Genomic DNA, 23,497 nt, shown 5'->3' with positions numbered 1-23,497 from the left:
TCCGCCTCTCACGATGAATGAGACTGCTTATCCCCTTTATCACACAGAGTAATAAGAGCAACTATATGATGAGTAATGCTGATGGTTGATATAAAGAGCTCTACCTTGCTTGCTTAGTTATAAGTGCTTATCTAGAATGGATAATCACATAGAACTTGAAAGCTAAAAGTTGAAAATAAGGATCTACTCTTAGTTGCTTTTCAGCTGAAACTAAACCCAGAACTATTATAAGCCTTCATAAGTCTAGTTATGGGCTAAAGTATACCCAATCTCGGGTAAGCCTTGCTGAGTATTAGTATACTCAGCCTTGCTAGTTTTATATTTTTCAGGTAAAGCCTTTGACGACCCTACTCTTTCCCTGTCTTGGCCCTGTGCTCTCCCAAATGATTGGTCCGTGGAATGGGATCCGTCCCCGGCCAATGCTGATGATGCCGAGTGATGTCGTGCCAGGGCTTAGCATGACATCCGTCTTGACGACGTGCTGTAAATCATCGCGTATGTTTTCCGCTGCCAAAGACCATAGCTTTAACAATTTGTGATAATTTCTCTAAGTTTGAAACTTCGTTCTACTTTTAGAAACTCTGGAAATGTAATTCTCTGTGATGTAAAATATGATGGTGATTGTATCTCTGGACTCACCTTCGTGTGAGGTAACCTTATTTGATCCTGTGTATCGGTGGTTTATCGGGACGTTACCCGACAGGCCAAGGGATTATACCGTTTGAAGCACGTTGGAGCCCTCTGGAGTGGACTCGCGTACTTGAGCCGGTATAATTCAGGTTGGTTCTGCCACACTTCTCACTTTCTTGATTGGGAGACCGAATTCTTTTTGTGCCCTTCTCGCAAATGTCTTCACCTTGTCTTGTACCTGGCACTTATCAAAGACAAAGAATACCCAAGTAAAACGGGAATAATCATCAACAATAACTAATCCATATTTGTTACCCCCGATGCTAAGGTAGGCAACCGGTCCAAAGAGATCCATATGAATCAACTCCAAAGGTTGAGTGGTGGTCATGATGCTCTTTGGTGGGTGAGGTATGCCTACTTGCTTTCCGGCTTGGCAAGCGCTACAAATCCTGTCTTTGTCAAAATCAACATTGGTTAGTCCAAGGATGTGGTTGTCCTTTTGTAGTTTGGCCAAGTTTCTCATCCCAACATGAGCTAGTCGGCGATGCCATAACCCACCCATGCTAGATTTTGCCACTAAACAGGTCTCAAGCTTAGCTTACTTTTGTTGAAATCAACTAAGTAGAGCTTGTTCTTGAGGCGACCTGTTAAGACAATAGAGGAATCCTCCCTACTAAAGACTTCCACACCCTTATCCGTAAAGAGACAATTGAAGCCTTTCTCACAATGTTGTGAAAGTGACAACAAATTGTAACTATACGAATCAACATGTAAAACATCAGAAATTGAATGCTCAAGTGTAATAGCAATTTTACCAAGACCAATCACATCCCCCTTTGAGTTATCACCAAAAATGATGTTCTCACCAGAATCTGTAGTTGGGGAATATGATGAGAACATACTCCTTTCTCCGGTCATATGATTTGTACATCCGCTGTCAAGCATCCAACTTGATCCACCGGAGGAGTATGCCTTCTCACCCTTTGCCATAAGACAAATGTGAGAGGAGTGGTAGTCATCATCATCGGACATGTTGTTGAAGAGCCTTGGTGTAGAGGATGGCTTTTGGATGGCTATGGTTACAATCTTTACATCCTCTTCACTTGACTCCTTACTCGAATCCCATTCATGCCCAATGTGTGCCTCTCCCATAGGCTTCTTCTTTCTCTTATACTCTTATTTGTGCTCATGCTTGCTTTCATGATTGTCCTTCTTGTGGTTGTTGCTTTTCTTCTCATAAGGACAATTTGCTATGAAGTGCTCGGTGCTGCCACAATTATAGCAAGTCCGCTTCTTCTTGTTTGGGAACCTTCTTTGCACAAGCTTGTACCCATTTGATTTCAGCCCTTTGTGATACTTCTTGATGAATAGTGCCATATCATCTATCTTCTTGAAATCTGCCCCATGGTCTTCTTCTTCACTTGAGGAGGAAGTTGGATCATCGTTTTGTTGCATTTCCTTCTCTTTCTTGGGCTGAGAAGTACAAGTTTGCTTGCTGCCCTTTGTCTTGCTTGAATAGCCTTGTTTGCTTGATTTGTTGGCCTTGAGAGCTACATCTTTGATTTTCATGCCATCCAACCTTGCTTGCAACTCACCAAGCTTTCTTCTCTCATTTGCTTCTTCTCTTTGCATATCAAATGTCAAAAGTCTTCCAAGCACATCATTGGGAGTGAAGTGCTCAAACTTCTTCTTGTCTCTAATCAAGGTGACTACGGTCTCATTTCTTGGTGAGTAGGCTTCTAACATGATCTTCACTACCTTGTGGTCATCAAGCTCATCACCACCATAACCTCTAATCTTGCCCACCAAGGTCATCAACCTATCAAACATCTCTTGTGGCCCTTCTCCATCAATAATGACAAACCGGTTGAGCTTGATCATCAACAAGTCAATCTTTGCTTTTCTCACTTTATCAACACCTTCATGTGCTAGATGCAAAGTGTCCCAAATCTATTTTGCAACATCAATATTCATCACTCTATTGTACTCATTTCCATCAAAGGCGCTAAGAAGAATGCTTGTGGCTTGGTCGTTGATATGGACAGCAGCTAGTTCTTCATTTGTGGGAGCTTCGGGATCCTCCGGTCCTTCAAATCCACTGCACACAATCTCCCAAAGACCGGGGTGAGGGCCAATAAGATAGGCTTTCATCAAGTGCTTCCACTTGGCAAAATTGGTCCCATCGAAATGAGGCAACTTGCCCGCGGGTACATTAATGAAAGACTTCTTATCGCGGTTAGTGAAATAAGAAGAATAATTGACGGATACAGCGGAGTATTTATTCTTGTTGCTACTACTCTCATCCTTCTTCTTCTTCTCACCCTTCTTGCTGTCCTTAGAGATATGGTATGATACATCATCATCACCATCATCCGAGCTAGATGATAGTTCACTTGATGATGCTTCATACACCTTCTTGGCCCTTTCTTCTCTTCTCTTGGCTCTTTCTTGTCTTGTGATTCTTCTAGCTTCCTTGCGGCTCAGCTTCTCTTGAAGCTTCTTTTTTTGCTCACGCTCCTCTCTTTTCTTGAGCTTTGCTTCTCTTCTTTCTTTTCTTTCTTTTCTTCTCGTAGCATCGGTCGTGTTCCCTTCGGGAGCATCCTTGAGAGTGAAGTTGCTGGCTGTAGATAGTGACAACTCACTACTACTACCAACAATCTCCATGCGAACTTCATTTCCCTTGCCACCGGTCTTCCTCGAACCTCCACCGGTCTCCAAACTTCACGCGGTGAGGCGTATACGAAGCAACACGGCTCTGATACCACTTGTAGGATCACTGGACTAGTAAAGAGGCCTAGAGGGGGGGTGAATAGGCCTGCAAAAACTCAACTCCAAATTCTCGTTAGAGGAGAGTGCGGCACTGCCGTGCCTGAGTGCAGCACAGCCGCGCTCAACAGAACACAAACTACAGAATTCAAAATCTGACGAACCAAAAGTAGATCGAGTTAATTTCTAGGTTTCCTGCAGGTGTCAGCAACACATATATGGAACTAAAATAGAGAAAACCACAGTAGAGAAGTAGATCGGCCTCAAACCTAGAACGCGAGACAAAGATTTATCCCGTGGTTCGGCGTCGCCACAAAGGCTGGCCTAAGTCCACGTTGTTGAGGCAGCCACAAAAGGCTTGAGCTTCACCACAAAGGTTGGCCCTTCCTCGTTCTCAAGTCAAGAGAGTGAACTCTTGAGATGAGAGGTAAAATCACTAGCTGCAAGAGAAAATTACAGACCTCCCAAGGCTGCCACACGAAGAGGCAAGCTCAAGGGCGACGCCTAGCCGGCTAGGAGCAAGCTCCAAGAGTAACAAACCCTAGAACTGCCGGCCAAACTTGAACCAAATGCTCTTTTGAGTGGGGGAATCAGTAGATCCGCTCTCCAATCGAAGTTTGCTGCCTTTTCTCTCAAGATTTGGTGGTTGGATGTGAAGATCCACTTGAGAGGTGAGTTGGGAGCAATGGAGGATAGAGAGAAGAGCTCTGGTTCTTTCTTCTGCGAATATGAACGTTGGAGAGCTTGCTTGCGTGGTCTGTTACCGTTGGGGAATTTATACCCCTCTGGTCCCAACGGTACATTAAGTGCAGCACTGCCGCACCAAGGTCCGGCACTGCCGCACCCATCAAAACAACTCTGCTGGATGTGAAATTTTGCTGGCTGTTTTGGTTGAGTATGTGTTGTCGGTCAAAACCCGCCGGCGGGCAGCGACAGGCAACACGAAGAGCCGGGAGGCTTCCGGGACGGCTGGTGGGCCCCGGTCCCTCGGTCAACGGCCCAGTGATCTGGCGCGCGCCCTGGCTGAGAGTCGCTAGGCGTGCCACCTGATCCTACACCCGATCAGGAAGGTGTGACGTGTCGAACTCCTGCATACACAGATATATGTAAAAGTTAATCCGAGCCGTGATCGGCTCATTACCTCCTCCCCGGTATCGGCTATGAAGAGCCGATTGCGTCAATACCGGATCGGATCTTTGGAACAGGCAATATAGAAACTAGTACGTACATATATATTTAAATAAAACTTGCCTCATAAATAACAATCTAATCCAATCCACAACAACTAAGCCCTCACTACACGATCGGAACATCCTACACGTAATTGAGCCTAATAGATACACAAAAGCATCGACAAAACGATCTAAACAGAGAGCAAGAGAACAACTAAAAGTCGACTCCCGAACAACCTCTATTCAGGCAAAAAGCCGACACAGAGCATTCTATCGGATCATTCAACTCGTTTGCAAGGCCTAATCGTGCACATATTGAACCAAGCTTCTAAATACATAGAAACCAGCCATAACAGATTGGATCTACTGACAACTACGAAACAAGATAAAACCATCATACCCACGAACAGGTACGATGATCAAACATGCGAGAGTAACGCATAAAGCACAATGAAAGCACCAAAAGAAAAGATTACTCAACGCATGCCAGGATAAATAACGCTACTCGCCATCTACAAGGCTTCAGCACGAGCAACGTATAAGCGAACGAGCAAGGGTGACGCTACCCCGATCACGCAAGACATGATCGGGGTCGCGTAGCACTTACCCGATGAAAAACCCTAAAACAGGGGAGGCGATACGCCGAGAGTTGATGATGATTGATTCTGTTTCTTGTTTATTCATGGTACATATTTATAGTCCGTAGACTTGTTCTCTTTAACTAACCCTAACCTATCACGACACGAATCTTAACTGTTTATTCCTAATTTACACGGCCTTATGGCCTCCATCTTCCACACGGGCCCGATTCGCAAGCTTTGTCACGACCGCCTTCCAAGCCCATCTTGCTCCGTGGCCCACTTCTGACCTGGTCAAAATACGGTGATAACACATGCCCCCCTGGTTTCGGTAATGGAAATTCCGAAATCATCACTACCTTGACCCTTCGTCTTCCGATCCGTACGACCGTGCCCTTTCGGCTCCCGATGGACGTGACTGCTCTGCATCGGCCTCCTGGGGAACCGTTACGGTGCCGATTCATTTCATCCACTCGTTGGCTTTATAAACTTGTTTCCAGCACCTTTCTTACCCACTTTCTCTCACAACCATCGCCGACTCCCTTTCTTCCTTCGCCATGGCCTCTTCTTCCTCTGCTTCCTCTGTTATCTCTTATGAGTCCGGATCAACACGAGAACCTACTCTAGAATATAACCCAATCGCTGCTTATGAGGTCCGTGCCCCCTGCATTGGGACGCAGTGGGGTGGGACTTCGACTACCAGTCTGAAGATGACGACTCTCTGACTGACGGCGAGGATCTCACTCTCCTCCTCGGAGCTGAGCTGGAGGAAGAGGAAGATGATGTCCTTTGGGGAGAAGACCTTTCTTTCTCAGAGGAAGAATCTGACTCCTTCTCCTCCGAAGAAGATCCGATGGCAGGTAACTTTCTCTTTGACAGGTCATCGGACGACACTTCCGATAGCCGCGGAGGAACCGACGATGATGACGGCTTCACTAGTGGCAGCGATGGGAACGATGCTGACGATGATGGCCGCGACGGTAGCAGCAGCAGCGGCGCCAGCATTGCTCCACCGTCCAAGCGCCGCAAAGTCTCTGATGTGCACTGGTGGTAGACTGTAGTCCCCTCGTTAGGTTATCTCCAGGAGTAGTTAGCTCTTCTTTTGTTTCTTACTGCCTTGCTATGAATTCACTCTGCTTTTGTATTAATCCCTCTTATTATGCACAACAATTTATTCAAGAGCCGATGGCATCGCATCGGCTTTAGAGTATACCACCCCGGATCTGAAACCGTTCTTCAATTTACTTTACCTTCTGCCAATCAATCCAGCGCAAACCCCTATAGGTCGATTCCGATCCCCTTTTTCGCTCGCAAACCCTAGCCGCAAGATCTCCCCTTGTCCTTGAAACACACACTCGATCTTGCGCCACCAACCCTAGATTCATTCTCCAAGGTTTTGATCCAAATTTTCCGATGGCAGGATCTTCGCGTACCGCCGCCGCCGCCTTTGGTCTGAAGGTAAACTCCGACCCCCATTAATCTAACACTGCGTCCGCACATTTCTTACTGCGCAGTTAAATGACTTTTCCCCCCGGGGATCTTGATTTTTTGGGGTTTTTTCAGGCTTCCGATATCTTCCTGCCACATCCTTCTTCCCCCGATTCCTTTTGCCTTGGACCTCGCTCCTATGAGAAACCCGTAGATCTGATCTCGTGTGAGGCCAACCGGATCCCCTTTGTGAGTCAGGATGTAGACCTAGAATCTTGGTCGGATAGCCTCCGCGCCTGGCCAAACCCTCCTGAAGGCTGGATGGCTTGGTATAATAGGGTAGCGAACACCTATCAGCCCTTATGGGAATCAATTGGAATAGCCGATGCCTTGTCTTTGTCACTCTCCCCTCTTGAGAAAGACGAAAACCTTCTGAAGACCATCGGCTATTTCTGGTCTGATGCCTTGAATTGTTTCCTCTTTGGGCATAGCCCATTAGCGCCAACACTGTTAGATGTTGTGATGATTACTGGCCTGAACATATCTTCAGCCTGTCCTTCTGCTTACAGTCTCCATGTGGTCCCTTACAAGTTGTCTTCAAAAACTGAATGCACTAACTGGAGCACATACCTGAGCCAACACCAAAAAAGCAAAGGCCCTGTGTCGGAAAAGGAGCATACGGCCTTCCTGAACTTATGGCTTGAACACTTCCTCTTCTGTGGCCCTTCCCTTGCCCCGACTAAAAACTATCTTTCCTTGGCTTATGAATTGGCCAGGGGTCAACCCATTGGCCTCGGCAAATTATTTCTGGGGGAACTCTACCGCTATCTTCATCTGATGACTTCCAGCCTCCTTACCCAGAAGAAGATTAGAACTGGTGGCCCATGGTGGTTCATTCAGTTGTGGGCTCGTCTTTACTTCCACAATTCTGATCCTGATTTCCCTTCTTTGGTCTGTAATTCCTTTCCTGATCTGAGCGGGAGACAAATTAGATGTACTAGCTTTGGGCAGGCCCTATACAGTCTCCCTGGCGGGAAACTGAATCCCCCAGATGCTTCCCGTTGGTTCAAGATCTTTTACAACGGCCTTGATAACCCAGACTTCCTTCCTTATGCCGACTCTGAGCTCTTTGAGAACCCAGCTACCTTCCGTTTGGCTGATATTGCTGATGATGCTGACACCAGGCATCTTTATTCCATCATGGTTCGGCCTTGCCTTCTCCCAGTCGGCATGAGCACCTCTAACCGGATTCTTAAACCCGGTTATGAGTTTTACCAGCCGGTCGTAGCAGCCCGGCAATTTGGCCTTGCGCAGGTGCCTCCCCACTTCCTTCTCCATCTGCTAACATCCAGCAGGGTGGACCTCCCCGATGCTCTGACCGCCCAGAGGTGCTACAGTCTGTTCGCAGACCTTCCCCTGTCTGTTCCTGCCAACTTCACCTTCACCTCCTCGGCTGTTGACTTCGATGGATGGTGGACGATGTGGAAAACTCATGTTTTCCAAGGAGCCCTGGGTCCGATGCTTCAACAGATCGACCCTGAATATGACATCCCCGATGGAGAGGTACCCCCTTTCTGGACTAGCATTCTTTCTTTAAATTGTATTGGATCCCTCCTGAGTCCACCTTACGACTGCAGCAAGAAGATGGCCCAGAGCCAATAAACGAGGATGGATCCCCTTTTTGCTTCCGGGCGGTCGCTCCCGTGGTTCTTTTTGGCAGGAACGCACCCCCTCCCTCGAAGAGTGTAATGCAGATCCAGCCGAGTACCGCCAAGTTGACCCCCAAGCGGAAACGGCTTTCTGAGGCTGCTGCCCCCCGTGTCTGTGCTAAGACGAGGAAGACCCTTGTCAGAAAGGTCCGGAAGGAAACTGCGTCGTCTTCTCCTAATCCACCACCTCCAGTTGCCGATCAGGTTTGGCCCCTCTTCCCGCTTCGCAATCGGATTTTGTTCATCCCCCTTCTAGTGACACTCTCTTTTCCTGCAGCCTGCTGTTGTAGAAGTCTCCAGCGGGGAGGAGCCCCCATGTCAGAAAGGTTCGTCTGTGGAGATGCCGGAGGGCATAGACGTACCCATCAGGGCCCTGATCACCCTTTGCAATCCTGGTGTGACAGACTCGGGAGGCCCTTCTGCATCGGCTGTTGCCTCAACTGCTCCGCTAGGTCTGCAGGTCATTGACTCCTGTCTGGAAGGACCCTTCCCCGCCTCGGCTATTGCTGATTCCCCTGCACGAGAGGTACGCCCAACGGAGCCGATCGCCGTTTCATCGGCTGTTGCTGATTCCCCTGTACGAGAGGTACGCCCAACGGAGCCGATCGCCGTTTCATCGGCTGCTGCTTCTGTAAAGCCGACTGCTGCTCCATCGGCTGCCGCTCCTCCCTCTGGAGGTGCAATCCATGCGGCCTCTACCGCCACCGCTCATTCCTCGGGAGGGACACCTTCCCGGGAGCCGATCACCCCTTCGTTGGCCATCGCTGCTTCCTCCTCGAGACAGGTATATCTTCTCTTTGTAACTATTTTGGTCTTTTTCGTAATGCCTGTCTCACTCTCTTCTCCTTCAGAACCTGGATCTTTCAGAGCTCCTTGCGTTTGACCCTGCCACGATTGGGTCAACCATACTGGAGGCCGATGATTCTTCCTCAGGCCCAACCAGCGCTGCCGATCAACTTCTCCGTGTGAAGGATCTTCTGTCGGGCCCTATCTCTGCTTTGATCCAGGATTCTAGTGCGATCAAGCAGATCCTCGACGAGGTTAGCTCCCAGCTCCCTGTCAGCCTCCAGGTCAAGCTTTTGCCAGCAGGGTACCTTTCTTCCTTTCAAGCGAAAGTAGCAGAGGCTCGCCGCAGGATCGAGACCCGGCGTTCCCAATCGCTCTTGAGGACCATTATCGCCGAAATGTGTCAGTCGATCAACAAGAAGAAAGCCGCACTCGATGCCAAGATCGATACATCTGCTTCCGCCCATCGGCTCCACCTCTTGGAGAAAGAATTGGAAGACCTTGAAGCTAGGGTCCAGGCCACCAAACATTGCATCCAAGAGGAGAAGAATCTCATCGCGGGTTCCAAGCAGGAGGCAGAAATCCTAACCACTGAACTGAAGACGGACTTGGCCCAGCTGAACAGCTTGAACAAACAGGTGGTGCCGGGGGCAGACGAAGAGGACGAAGCAGTGCTTGATGAGGTTGACCGCATCCGTCTTGATGCTATCGCCGCTATCGACGCCTTCCTTCTGCAGCCCTGTCCGAGATAAACTTTGTGTTTGTGTGGTAGACCTGTGGTGTTTTTATGTAGCGAATCTAAAGTCGATGGTGGCACATCGGCTGTTTGGTAACCTGTGACGCCTGATTACCATAAGCACAATTCTAGAGCCGGTGGCACCGCATCGGCTGTTCTGATCTGATCGGGTCGATCAATACTTGTTGTTCTTTCTTCGTCTCCTATACTTGGCTTACTGGTCGCATCGGCTCGTGGCCTGATGGGTATCATCGGCTTCATTGTTCATTAGCCCACATACTTGGGAAGTACCTCTTAAGGTGTTGGCCATTGACTGCTACTGGGAACTTAACGCCATCCAATTCTTCAAGCATGTACGCATTCCCTGGTAGGACCTGGTCGACCTTGTACGGCCCATGCCAATTTGGAGACCATTTGCCATAAGCCGCGTCTTAGTTCCTAATGGCAATACTGCTTCCCAAACCAAATCTCCCACCTGAAACTCCTTCGGCTTGACCTTTTTATTATATGCACGGGCCACTTTAGCCTTATTTTCCTTGATTTTCTCTAGGGACCATAGTCTGAGTTCCGTGAGATCTTCCACATTGTCGCTCATCAGGGTAGCATACTCTTCAGCGGACAAATCATTCTGGAATTCTACACGCCTTGATCCGGCCGTAACCTCCCATGGCAACACGGCCTCCTGCCCGTAGACCAAGTGGTAAGGAGAAGTTTTTGTCGCTCCGTGACATGATATGCGGTACGCCCAAAGTGCTTCTGATAGGACCTCGTGCCAACGTCTAGGGTACTCATCAATCTTCCTTTGATCAACTTGATAAGACTCTGGTTGGACGCTTCGGCCTGTCCATTTGCCTGAGCATAATATGGAGATGATCTAATCAGCTTGATTCCCATATCAGCAGCAAACTTCTTGAATTCTTCTGAAATGAAACCGAGCCACCATCCGTTGTAATAGTCTGTGGAATTCCGAATCTGTGAATGACGTGCTCCTTGACAAACTGAATAACGTCCCTGGACGTCACTGACTTCATCGGAACCGCTTCCACCCATTTGGTAAAATAATCTGTGATAGCTAGGATGAACTGATGACCCTTGCTAGATGGGGGATTAATTTTGCCGATCATGTCCATACCCCAACCTCTGAACGGCCATGGTTTAATGATGGGGTTCATAACGGACGCTGGTACCATCTGGATTTTTCCAAACCTCTGACATGCCTGACACCCTTTATAGTATTTAAAACAATCTTCAAGCATGGTGGGCCAGTAATATCCTGATCGCCTAATTAGCCATTTCATTTTGTGTGCCGATTGATGGGTCCCACACGTTCCTTCATGAACTTCATGCAGGAGCCGATTGGACTCCACTGGCCCCAAACACTTAAGCAGTAATCCCTCTAGGGTCCTGTAGAACATATCATCCCCTATGAGAACATACTTCATGGCTTTGTATCGTATCCTCTTGGGTGCCCCCCGAGCCGAATCCTTTAAGTAATTGAAGATATCGGCTCTCCAATCTCCCTGGTCCAGAAAGTATACCTGATGAACTGACCCATCGGCTTTGTACCCTGAAGCCAACTGTGCTAGATCATTGGCTTCGGCATTCCGAGCCCTGGGTATCCAATAAAAATTAATGTACCTGAACTGGGCTATCAGCTCCTGGCATTGGACCCACATTGGGAACAGCAGCTCGCTTTCGCACCTGTATTCTTCTGTAAGCTGGGAAACTACCAATTTTGAATCCCCAAAAAACTTCCACTGCTTCAGCTCCGGCCTCTAAAAGCAATTCCATACCTTTTCGTACCGCCTCATACTCTGCAAGATTGTTGGTACAGGCGACAGGTAATCTGATCGAAAAAGAATACGTTGCCCCCCCGAGGCGATACCAGTAAGACGCCGATGCCGCATCCATCCCCACAAACTGATCCATCGAAGTACATGGCCCAGGCTCGTATAGACAGTGCTGCGATATTGGTGTTAACCCTCTCGGCGATAAGATCCGCTAACGCCTGCCCTTTAACTGCTTTTGCAGGTTGATATCGGATATCAAATTCTGATAACGCGAACATCCACTTCCCCAATCGGCCTTTCAAAACAGGAGCCGATAACATATGTTTTATGACATCCGATTTGCAGATGACGACCACTTCAGCCGATAGCAGGATATGGCGAAGCTTGGTGCATGTAAAGAATAAACATAAACAAAGTTTTTCCATGTCGGGGTACCTTGTTTCCGCATCCAACAATCTTCTGCTGAGATAAAAAGACCACCTTTTCTTTACCATCATACAATTGTACCACCACTGAAGCAATAGAAGTGTTGCCCATTGATAGATATATATAAACGGTCTATCCTGTTGTGGTGGCACCAGCACAGGCGGATTCGACAAATATTCTTTGATTTCTTCAAATGCCCGCTGTTGGTCTGCCCCCAGCGGAACTCGTCAGTCGTTCTAGTCTTGACTAACTCCATAAAAGGCTCGATCCGTCCAGACAAATTAGAAATAAATCTCCTGACAAAGTTGATCTTACCAATGACTGCTGGAGCTCTTTCTTGGTGGTGGGTGGCACCATGGTGCGTACGGCTTCCTGACTTTTAGGCCAATCTCTATCCCTCTTTCATGAACTAGAAATCCCAGGAACTGCCCAGCCGACACACCAAAAGCACACTTCTTTGGGTTCATCCGGAGCCCGAACTTTCTAGTTCGTTCCAGAACCCGCCGCAGGTCGTCTAAATGTCCCTCGACCGATGCTGACTTTACCACAACGTCGTCGATATAAATTTCTACTAGATTACCGATCAGATCATGGAAAATATGGTTCATAGCCCGCTGATATGTAGCACCAGCATTCTTCAAGCCGAAAGTCTAACCACGTACTCGAACAAGCCCACTGCTCCAGGCACTCTGAACGCAGTTTTGTGTATATCTTCAGAGGCCATGAAGATTTGATTATATCCTGCATTACCATCCATAAAACTCAAAATCTTGTGGCCGGCGGCAGCGTTGATTAGTGTCTCTGCGATGGGCATCGGGTATTCGTCTTTTGGAGTGGCCCTATTAAGATCCCTGAAGTCCACGCACACCCTCCATCGGCCATCTTTCTTCTGTACGGGCACGACGCTCGAAATCCATTCGGCGTACCTGCAAGTCCTGATAAATCCGGCTTCCAGCATCTTTTCTATTTCTTTCTTCACCTCGACCAGAACTTCGGCTTTCATCTGTCGTGCTCGTTGCTGGAACGGTCGAAACCCACTCTTGAGGGGAAGCCGGTGCTCTACTATTTTCCTATCTAGTCCAGGCATCTCTGTGTAATCCCATGCGAAGCAATCGGCATATCCCTTTAGCAATGCTATCATCGGCTCTCGTAGTGCTGGGTGTAACTTCCTACTTATGAATGTTTGTCGTGGCTTATCCCCCGGACCGATGTCTATCTCCTCAAGTTCATCAGCCGATGTGAAACCATATCCTAACTTCCCTTCTTCTTCCATTAGATCAACATTGCAAATGGAGAAAGGACACAGCATAAAAAAACTCGGCCGATCGTTAAGATCGGCCGTTCCACACATCCCCTTACTTTCCAAGTTTTTGTAAGAAGAACAGGGCCGGCTGTTTATGCTGGCCATTTTATAACGCCTACGAAACACATTTATATTTACAACTTCGTTCCTTCGGGGCCGATTGCAAGAACCGGCCTTTATGACTCTGCTACCACATGTTGCCTCCTGTTCCTTTACTCTGTGAGGCCGGTGGATAAGACCAGCCTTACTCCGTTTTTTGTAGCTTCGATGCGATCACACCCTTCCAGGCTCATTCCTGAAATCGGCTCTTGATCTTCCGCATCCCAAATGCTCATGGCCGCATGTGAAATTTCGATCGAGTCGTCTGCCTGGACTACTTCCACCTCGTCTCCGTCCCATTGGATCAAACATTGATGCATCGTGGAAGGGATGCAACAGTTGGTGTGGATCCAATCCCTGCCAAGTAAAACATTGTAGGTGCTCTTGCTGTTGACGACGAAGAACGAGGTCGGGACAGTTTTGTTTCCGACGGTGAGATCCACACTAAGGACACCTTGGGCTTCTGAAGTCTGGCCGTTAAAATCACTTAGGGTGACATTGGTCTTGATCAAGTCTGCGGTGGATCGCCCCAAACGGCGCAGGACTGAGTATGGCATAATGTTGACCGCCGCTCCCGTATCCACCAACATCTTATTTACAGGCTGACCGTTAATAAACCCCTTAAGATATAAAGCTTTCAGGTGTTTGTAATTCTTAGCTTGCGGCTTCTCGAATATCACTGGCCGAGGTCCCAAATCAAGTTGGGCCACCGACAGCTCCTCCTGGGGCCTCGCATGGAACTCTGCAGGAAGCACAAAAACCATGTGTGCATCAGCCGATACCTTCTTGTCGGCTTTCGTTGACTTGGGTCGCCATTCCTTCCTGGGCGGGCGCGACTCCTTTTCCTGCACATAGTGAACTTGTTCTGCCAAATCTGGTCGTGCCTTCCTTAAAGTCTCGATGTACTTAGCTTCGGCCTCCTCCAAGCTACGCAGCCGTTGAACCCTGCGCTTCTGGGAACGACTAAGTCCATCGGGACACCAACGAGGACGATGATACCTGTCCTCTTCTTCATCTTCCTTTTGTGATGACCGAACCCGCGCTTGCCGGAGTGGGGCAGGTCCTATCCGCTGAAAAACCGAATCCCTTGCTTCTGGTCTCCTTGGTCCACACTCTGGGCAATCCTTGATTGTAGGCAATCGGCTCATACCTGAATCCCAACAGTACCTGAAGAACGGGCAGTGCCAATGATCGCGGGCTTCTTCGTGCTTCCTCAAACGCTTCCCGGTCCGGCGCTCATACTCCTCTTCCTCAGATTCCCGATGGAGACGCTGCTGGTACTGGTACTCATACTTCCTGAGAAGATCAGAAGAAGTTGGCCGTTGGTTCCTTACGTACCTTACTTGCCTTTCTGTAATATATTCACCCTTTTCATTTTGGGGCCGATCGCTCGAATCAGCCTCTCCATCTTCGATCTGGCGGCGTGATGCCACCCCCGCCATGTTGATGCCCAGTGCGAAATTGAGTTGTCGCCTTGCCGTCCGATCGTTGCTTTCCACCATATTGACACCAGGGAACGGCTGAGTGTCGACTTTCATAGCGGTCTGTCCCAAGATCAATCGGCCCTGCTCAATAGCCGATTGGATCTGCCGACGAAGCTCCTTACAATCGCTTGTGCTGTGGGTGAAGGAATCATGCCATTTGCAATATGATCTTCCTTTCAAATCTTGCGCCGTAGGGGGTTTGTAACCTTCTGGGAATTTCAACTGTTTTTCTTTCAGCAATAAATCAAAAATTTGTTCCACTTTACTTACATCGAAATCAAACCCCTTTGCCGGTCCTGTTTGCTTTACCCACTTGCACGATACGGGATTCGCACCACGAGCCCATTCCGCAACCGATACTTCCGCTTCTTCCTCGGAGTCATCGGCTTCTTCAGTGTCAGCTAGCGCTACTTGACGCTTGAACTTTTCCTGGTATAGCTCAGGGTGACGCTGCTCGTACATCGTCAACTTCTGGACCAGATGTGCCAGCGAAGTAAATTCCAATTGAAAAGCCAGATCTCGAATCGGCTTCAACAACCCTAGGGATGCCAGTTCCACAGCTTCCTTTTCTGGGATCCGTGTTGAATAACACCTATTTTTCATCTCCCTGAAGCGTCGAACGAATTCCGCCACAGTTTCTCCACGCTTCTGTCGCATTTGGGCCAGATCGGCAATCCCCGCGTCTGCGGCTTCTGAGTGATACTGAATATGAAATTGTTCTTCCAATTGTTTCCACGTACGGATGGAGTCAGGACCCAATGACGTATACCACCCGAAGGCCGATCCCGTAAGCGATTGTGAGAAGAACCTTACTCGTAGCGGATCCGACACAGAAATCATTCCTAACTGTGCCAAATATCGGCTCACGTGTTCGATGGAACTAGCACCTTCTGCCCCACTGAATTTGGTAAACTCGGGGAGCCGATATTTGGGTGGCAATGGAATTAGGTCATAATCACTCGGATACGGCTTTGTATAGCCGATCGCTCTCCTTTTCGGCAAAATGCCAAACTGATCCCTTAGGATGGCACCAATCTGCTCCGCTGTTTGTAATCTGGGGGCCGAGTGCACACTATCATGACTCGGCCCTGTGGCATAAGTTGCTAACCAAGCTTGCTTATCCGCGTCAGCTCCAGGAACCCCTCCAGCTACTTTCTGTGAGAGATGTATTGGGTTACTGTTATCCGGGATGTATGCGCACATGTAACCATGTGGGATTTCCTTGGGCGGCTCACTGAAGAACTGGTGGTCTGTAGGATCACCTCCCACTTTGTAAACCACGTAAGCTGGAGCACCATGTGATTCCGCTGCTGCAAGCGCATAAGGCAAAGGAGGTCTAGTCTGGAACGGCAATTCTCCCTTATGGCTCCCCAGAGCAGGCCCAGTCGGAGAATGTTGATGCTTCATTATTTCCTGGACCACCCGTAAAGCCACACGCTCAAAAGTATTAACCAGACTTTCAGAATGCCGATGCAACGAATGAGCCACCGCATAATTCACCTCCTGCCGCAAAGCTCTGGTACGATCCTCGGACGGGGTAGACAGATCCACTCCATCAAGAGCACCTTCAGGTGAAAAACCTCTCCACCTGATACCATGGTTGCGAGTTCTCTCGAAAGAGCCGATGAGATCGGCTTCAAACTGAGCCCTGATTTCGTCGTACCTCTGCTTATGCTCAGCAGAGAGCTCCTCATAAGAGATCGGATCCTCCCTTGCCATCTTGTTGACCACCAGTGACGGAGTCGACGAAGATGACGGAGTCGATGAAGAAGATGCCGAAGATGATGACGAAGTCGATGAAGAAGGTCCCACCGGGCGTGCCAGAATGTGTTGTCGGTCAAAACCCGCCGGCGGGCAGCGACAGGCAACACGAAGAGCCGGGAGGCTTCCGGGACGGCTGGTGGGCCCCGGTCCCTCGGTCAACGGCCCAGTGATCTGGCGCGCGCCCTGGCTGAGAGTCGCTAGGCGTGCCACCTGATCCTACACCCGATCAGGAAGGTGTGACGTGTCGAACTCCTGCATACACAGATATATGTAAAAGTTAATCCGAGCCGTGATCGGCTCATTACCTCCTCCCCGGTATCGGCTATGAAGAGCCGATTGCGTCAATACCGGATCGGATCTTTGGAACAGGCAATATAGAAACTAGTACGTACATATATATTTAAATAAAACTTGCCTCATAAATAACAATCTAATCCAATCCACAACAACTAAGCCCTCACTACACGATCGGAACATCCTACACGTAATTGAGCCTAATAGATACACAAAAGCATCGACAAAACGATCTAAACAGAGAGCAAGAGAACAACTAAAAGTCGACTCCCGAACAACCTCTATTCAGGCAAAAAGCCGACACAGAGCATTCTATCGGATCATTCAACTCGTTTGCAAGGCCTAATCGTGCACATATTGAACCAAGCTTCTAAATACATAGAAACCAGCCATAACAGATTGGATCTACTGACAACTACGAAACAAGATAAAACCATCATACCCACGAACAGGTACGATGATCAAACATGCGAGAGTAACGCATAAAGCACAATGAAAGCACCAAAAGAAAAGATTACTCAACGCATGCCAGGATAAATAACGCTACTCGCCATCTACAAGGCTTCAGCACGAGCAACGTATAAGCGAACGAGCAAGGGTGACGCTACCCCGATCACGCAAGACGTGATCGGGGTCGCGTAGCACTTACCCGATGAAAAACCCTAAAACAGGGGAGGCGATACGCCGAGAGTTGATGATGATTGATTCTGTTTCTTGTTTATTCATGGTACATATTTATAGTCCGTAGACTTGTTCTCTTTAACTAACCCTAACCTATCACGACACGAATCTTAACTGTTTATTCCTAATTTACACGGCCTTATGGCCTCCATCTTCCACACGGGCCCGATTCGCAAGCTTTGTCACGACCGCCTTCCAAGCCCATCTTGCTCCGTGGCCCACTTCTGACCTGGTCAAAATACGGTGATAACAGTATGAGGATGTGGTTTTCAGGATTTGAGCATTTGGTTCAACAGTTGGACAGTTGTTCTTGGATCCCTCTTAATAGTACGGCTTTTCTTAAACTCAATATTCAAAATATAAAATAAATTAAGCCTTCATGAGTCAAGATAGCCATCATATAGATTTGGGGGATCCTCCAACCTGTACATCATCCTCCTTTTTAAATTCCCTGCATGTCATCTCGATGAATCTCATTAGTTCCCTAATTAGGTGGTCATCAACGCCAAAACCCACAAAGAGCTTGATTGCACTTACAGGTCGTCGAGGTCGGCGGCCGCGGTGCATCGATGTTGCAGCGTGAGGTGAAGTCAAGCCGAATAGTCAAGGTCGATGTAGCCATTCGCTGAAGGATCCGATCTCTAACTCGATGAATCGATCCGCCGATGCATATGTACGAAGTAGCAATCCGCCACCTTGAGTGGATTGATGTTGATGAAGAGATCCTTCAAATTCGCCCAATGGTGGGCGCCAGCTGTCGGTGTTTTACCGCCTGCCCACCGAGGGGTATAACCGAGGTGGTAAGTTTTAGGTTCGGGCCGCTAGAGTAGCGTAATACCCTACGTCCTGTTTTGGGGTGTTGTATATTACGCCCTGCACTTGGGTGTTGAGTTGCCTGTTGGCTGCTCTCTGTTGGTTCTGTGTTGGTATCCCTGCCCTACTTTATATATCCCAAGGGACGGAGTTACTAATAGTATTACAAGGTAGGAGTGCTAGTAGGATTACAAGGTATGAGTCCTAATAGGATTACAGTGGAATTCTAGTAGGAATCAGACTTCTTTTTCCTCACGGGTAGCTTTCTTGCGGTACCCAGGGGATCTATCCCTGACAGCGACTATAGCGCGCGGGCCGAGGCGAGCTCCCCTGCCGGCGGCGGCGCACGGGCCAGGGCGAGCTCCCCTCGCGGAGGCTGCGACGCCTAGGTCGCACAGGTCGGGCTGGGGCACGCTCCCCCGCCGGTGGCGGCGCGTGGCCGGGACGAGCTCCCCTCCAGCGGTGGCGGCACGCGAGCTGGGGCGAGCCCCGCCGCCAGCAGCTGCGGCGCACAGCCGAGGCGAGCTCCCCCACTGGTGCCGCGCGGGCCACAGCGAGTTCATCTCCCCCAGTGGCATTGGGAGCGACGGCGGCCGGCCGAAGCGAGCTCCAGCTCCCCCGCTGGGAGCTGGGGTGGCAGACCGAGTGCGGCCGACGAGCAGGCAGTGTAGAGAGGCCGTGAAGCTGGTGGGAGATGAGGGAGAAAGAAAAAAAGAAGAGAGGCACGCTGACAAGTGGATTCGAAGGGTAAAATTATCTTTTACAGCACATGGATGAGAATTTGGATGGAATGGCATCGAGGGATAAATCAGAACTTCTACAGCACTGAAGGAAACTTAAAAAATTTTGTGGCATACAAGAAATCTATCTAAATTTCTATGACATGGAGGGAATTGGCTCACTTTAATTTGATTTTGGGGTCTACAACAGTAGCTATTTCTTCTTACTTACTTTGACCCTAGTATGTGAAATTGATGCTTCAAAAATTTTCAACCCGTAGCAACGGGTACGGATCTAATCTAAGCTTAAAATTAGGAGAAATTGGAGGTGACTATGTGTGGAGCGGGGCTGGAGATGATGGTGGATGGGCGGTCACCAGATAATCTAGAGGTTATCCATGGAAGCTCCATTCAAAATCTAGAACATCGTCACCATATTACAGGGCTGCACTTCCTACTGCACGAGTCGAGCTTCTGCAATCGCTATGGCTGAAGAATTAAGGCCACTATGAGAAAGCACTAAGGCATGCTAAAATCATACCCACACGAAGTCTAGGATGGCTCTAGAATACTTATTTTTTGCTAATATCTGATATATGTCTGTTCGTGCTTATGCTTAGCTTAATACAACTTGAATCATGTTGGTTAATATTTAGTTGAAATAGTTCTTATTTTTTATTTTAGGATTAATAAAATTTGAAGAAGGATTCTAATGAAAAAGTCACAACTGATCCGTGCTCTTAAAATACACATATATTATAATGAGGAGAAAGAGGAGGGGAGTATATCTAAGCGACCCCTTACCTAACGATTAATTGGTACCAGATATTTCTCTTAATTAACATATAGAAAAATAAAGTTGTAAAGGAAAACAAGCTTACTCTGCTATCTATTGCAAAATATATGTGCGTTACTATGAGGCCGAGTCCGTCCTGATCCTAAGGATCTTTGGGATTTTCATGCCAACAAGGATTTTTGGGATCTCATGCAATACCGAGGGGGAGAAGGATGAGATGTTAGTGAGTTCCTAACTTTATATTGGTGGAATTATACATACGGGGCCGCCTGGGTCAGTTACTAGGCGATTGAAAGCATACTATTATAAATATAAAAAGAGTAAAATGAACCACCGGTTTTCAAATTTGGTTCGGAGTATCATTCTGTTCTCCAAACTTTTAAAATGCACATTCACATCCACAAACTTGTTAATCATATCACGTTAATCATATCACGTGAGGTTCAAATCATATTTGCTTAAGCTAAATCGAAAGTTATATAATTTGTTGAAATAAAAAATTATATACAAAATGTATACGCACAAAAATAATTTATACCAATTTACTTGTACAAATATATTCAATACAAACGATCTATATAAAAAAATTTATAAAACAAAAAACTCATATGATCAAATTTGTAAAAGAATCAAAAAATAAAAAGGAACAAATTTTGGAGGAAATATTGGAAGAAATATTCGGCATAAAGTTTCGAAACAAATGTTGGGAGAAAAAATAGAAAATATATTAGTTGAGCATAAAATTTGAAAAATAAAATTTGAGCCACATGTAAATTTCACATAAATTGCAACACTGCTATTTTATAACCTAAAAATGATGTTTTGGACTTCACAAAATATGATTAAGTAGATTTGAGGATCTAAATGTGAAATTTAGGGACCGGAATGATGGTATCGATAGAGTAAAATGCACTGTCGGTTCTTGAACTTAGCTCGAGGTATCATCCCGATCCCTAAACATTCAAAATGCACATTCATATCGTTTAGATCGTTAAACTTGCTAATTATTTTATCCCCAAACATTCAAAATGCACATTCATATCATTCAGATCATTAAATTTGCTAATCATTTCACTAGAATGATAATTTGAACCTTCTGTGATATGATTAGTAAGTTTGAGGATTGAACATGCATTTTGCAAGTTTGAGAATCTAAACGAGGATCAGCAAGTTTGAGCTACCGGTGGTACATTCTACTCGTATAGTATTTTCTACCCCAATATTCCAGGCCCGTCTCGCGCTCCTGCCCTGCCTGATTAGTGATTAGCTCCACTACAAATCTGAATCCAAGGTTCGTCGGAGCTGCGCCGCACTACCTCTGCAGGACTGCAGCCAGGAGACAGACTAGGCATCGACTCTGCCGCCGCCGCCGCTTCCTCTTCCTCCCCTAGCTTCGCTAGGGAAGCCGGGGGTTGAGATCCCATCCCGTGTACGGGCAATTAAAGGAGATGGGGATGGGGATGGGGGAGGAGGAGGAGGAGGATCGTGCTGACTTCCTGCAGTGGCTGGGTCCGGACACCTCCGCCATCGTCTTCACGCTGCTCCATCACCCCGCCGACCTCGCCCGCGCCTCCGCCGTCTCCCGCTCATGGCGCACCTTCGGTCTGCCCTCTGTCCATCCTCATTCCTATTATCCTGACCGATACTGATATATTGTACTATGATTCGTTCGCTTTCTTTTTAGTCCCTAGCGTTGCTTGTAGCAAATAGTGGAATCATGATTGAATTGCTTGTTGTGAGGAGCAGCAGCAACATTCTGTCTCCCTCCTTTGATGCTGCTCAGTGTGTTATTCCTGTTTCGTGTCATATGATGATACAATACAACTAAACAAGTTGGACCAACGCCATGTTTCCTTCCTCCATACGTGTGATAAGTTTCCCCCAAAACACACAATTCATTTTTGCATCTATATCAATTTTTAGACCCAAATGATAATAGCAATTCAGTTTTAATTGTCATCCAGTCATCGCAAACCAGTTCAGCAAGATTCAGTGCCTGCGAGTCTGTCCCGAGGTTTCCAACTTCACCAGTATTGAAGCAAGCAGTTCTGGCAGTGATGTAAAGGAAGATGTTGGATCAAGCGCTGCTGCTGGGTGGGAGAACCAGAAGAGAGATCACAGGGTTTATATGCATCTTAGTCATTCTCTGCTCTCACATTACAATAGCAGGAATTGCATCATCCGGTGCATAGGTGCATCGAGCACTGACAATTTTCCAGAAGAGACCATAGAAAATACCCTTGAACCAATTGATCATGTGGAGATGAGCCTGTCTTATTGGTCCAGCGGGGGCCAAAGGGATCCTAGTTTCCCCGAATGCCTCATATACATGCTTCACTCAGATCTTTGCCTCATTGATGAAATCAAGATACAGCCATTCCAAGGTTTGTGTGGTAACATTTCCTTCTCGCATGCCAAAAGGCACCTGTTGCTGATATTTTTCACAATGCAGCATTTTTCCAGTACGGTAGCCCAATATACTCAGCGCAGTATGTTCGGTTCCGGATGGGTTATCCAAAGTTGCCTCTGTGTCCTGAACAACTTGTATCCGATGAGAACGAAGGTCAGCTGACTGCTGATGACAACTATACCTGGACTTATGCATCTCCAGAGTTTCCAATGTTGCAGGTCTGTTTAATATATCTTGTTCCTTTTCCTCTTGAGCGTGATTTCATGCGGTAATATTGGTAATAAACTTCAGGTTGATATAGATCAAGAGTGCTCTCTGAAAGATTGGCAGAGGGTATTTATAGGTTTAGTGTTTGCAGTTGCATTGTAAATATCTGTTGGAAGTGAAATGGTGTGCTCTGTTCTGTTCTAGGAGAATGTCGCACAATCATTTAAGCTTCCACATGCTGTTGTATGCATCGGCGGGGTGGTGAAGATTGAGCTTCTCGGGAGGATTCAGAAACAGGCAATAGATGGTCTTTACTACGTATGGTTAGTGGCATTCACTTTGTCTGTGGTCACTGGTTTCATGCATATGGTGAGCGAGGTTTGCTCTTTTACAGTGTGTCCCATGTCCAAATATTGGGGAATCCGCTGTCGCAGGAGCTATCGGTGGCTCCTCGCGAGAATGGTGTAGTCCTCAAGTACCACCCAGAACCTCGAAGAAGCATTGCGCGCTGCTCTGACTTGGGGGGAGAAGATGGGAGCAGCCCCTCGAACTGGCATAACTTTGCAACGAGAATCTGGCAGTCAGGCACTGGCCGAGGAATCGGGTGGAACCAAGCGCTGCTGAGCAGGCTGCTGTTCGGACCTCCATTGCAGTTGTTGGAGGAAGATGACGACGGCGATATATCATAGGTGGTGGTGGTTTGACAAGCACTCCTCGCAAACAACCGCTCCGTTTGATTTAGTGTTGTTCTGTTTCTTTTCTTGTTGTCTTGTGTGGAATAATAAGAGAGTCTGTAACAGAGAATTCTTGAATTCTTTCATACTTACACCACTTGCTGCTGCTGCTGCTGCTGCTTCAGCAGACGATGAACAAGGCGAGATGGCAACTACTTTCTTCTAATAGAGC

The 23,497-nt window shown here is 47.6% G+C and overlaps 2 protein-coding genes across 5 annotated transcripts; both read left to right on the top strand.

Moving 5' to 3' along the window:
• Positions 1 to 7,813: 7,813 nt before the first annotated feature.
• On the top strand, positions 7,814 to 9,166 carry LOC112876825 (protein TIC 62, chloroplastic-like). Its single transcript, XM_025941006.1, has 3 exons — positions 7,814 to 8,137; positions 8,212 to 8,487; positions 8,561 to 9,166. The coding sequence occupies exons 1-3, from the start codon at positions 8,054 to 8,056 to the stop codon at positions 9,164 to 9,166; spliced, it is 966 nt and encodes a 321-aa protein (XP_025796791.1). The 5' UTR covers positions 7,814 to 8,053.
• An 11,401-nt stretch (positions 9,167 to 20,567) lies between these two features.
• On the top strand, positions 20,568 to 23,493 carry LOC112876824 (F-box protein At4g00755-like). Of its 4 annotated transcripts, none has more exons than XM_025941005.1 (5): positions 20,568 to 21,576; positions 21,939 to 22,358; positions 22,427 to 22,602; positions 22,799 to 22,909; positions 22,986 to 23,493. In XM_025941005.1, the coding sequence occupies exons 1-5, from the start codon at positions 21,423 to 21,425 to the stop codon at positions 23,106 to 23,108; spliced, it is 984 nt and encodes a 327-aa protein (XP_025796790.1). In that variant the 5' UTR covers positions 20,568 to 21,422; the 3' UTR covers positions 23,109 to 23,493. The 4 variants fall into 4 exon arrangements, with proteins under 4 accessions (XP_025796790.1, XP_025796789.1, XP_025796788.1 ...); XM_025941004.1 differs by having other exon boundaries at positions 20,921 to 21,576; positions 22,796 to 22,909; XM_025941003.1 differs by having other exon boundaries at positions 20,965 to 21,576; positions 22,799 to 22,914.
• The last annotated feature ends 4 nt before the right edge of the window (positions 23,494 to 23,497 follow it).

The sequence above is a fragment of the Panicum hallii genome, chromosome 9 (genome assembly GCF_002211085.1).
Source record: "Panicum hallii strain FIL2 chromosome 9, PHallii_v3.1, whole genome shotgun sequence".
Taxonomy (NCBI): Eukaryota; Viridiplantae; Streptophyta; class Magnoliopsida; order Poales; family Poaceae; genus Panicum; species Panicum hallii.
The sequence above is the reverse complement of the archived record's forward strand: the minus strand, read 5'-3'. Positions and strand labels throughout refer to the sequence as shown.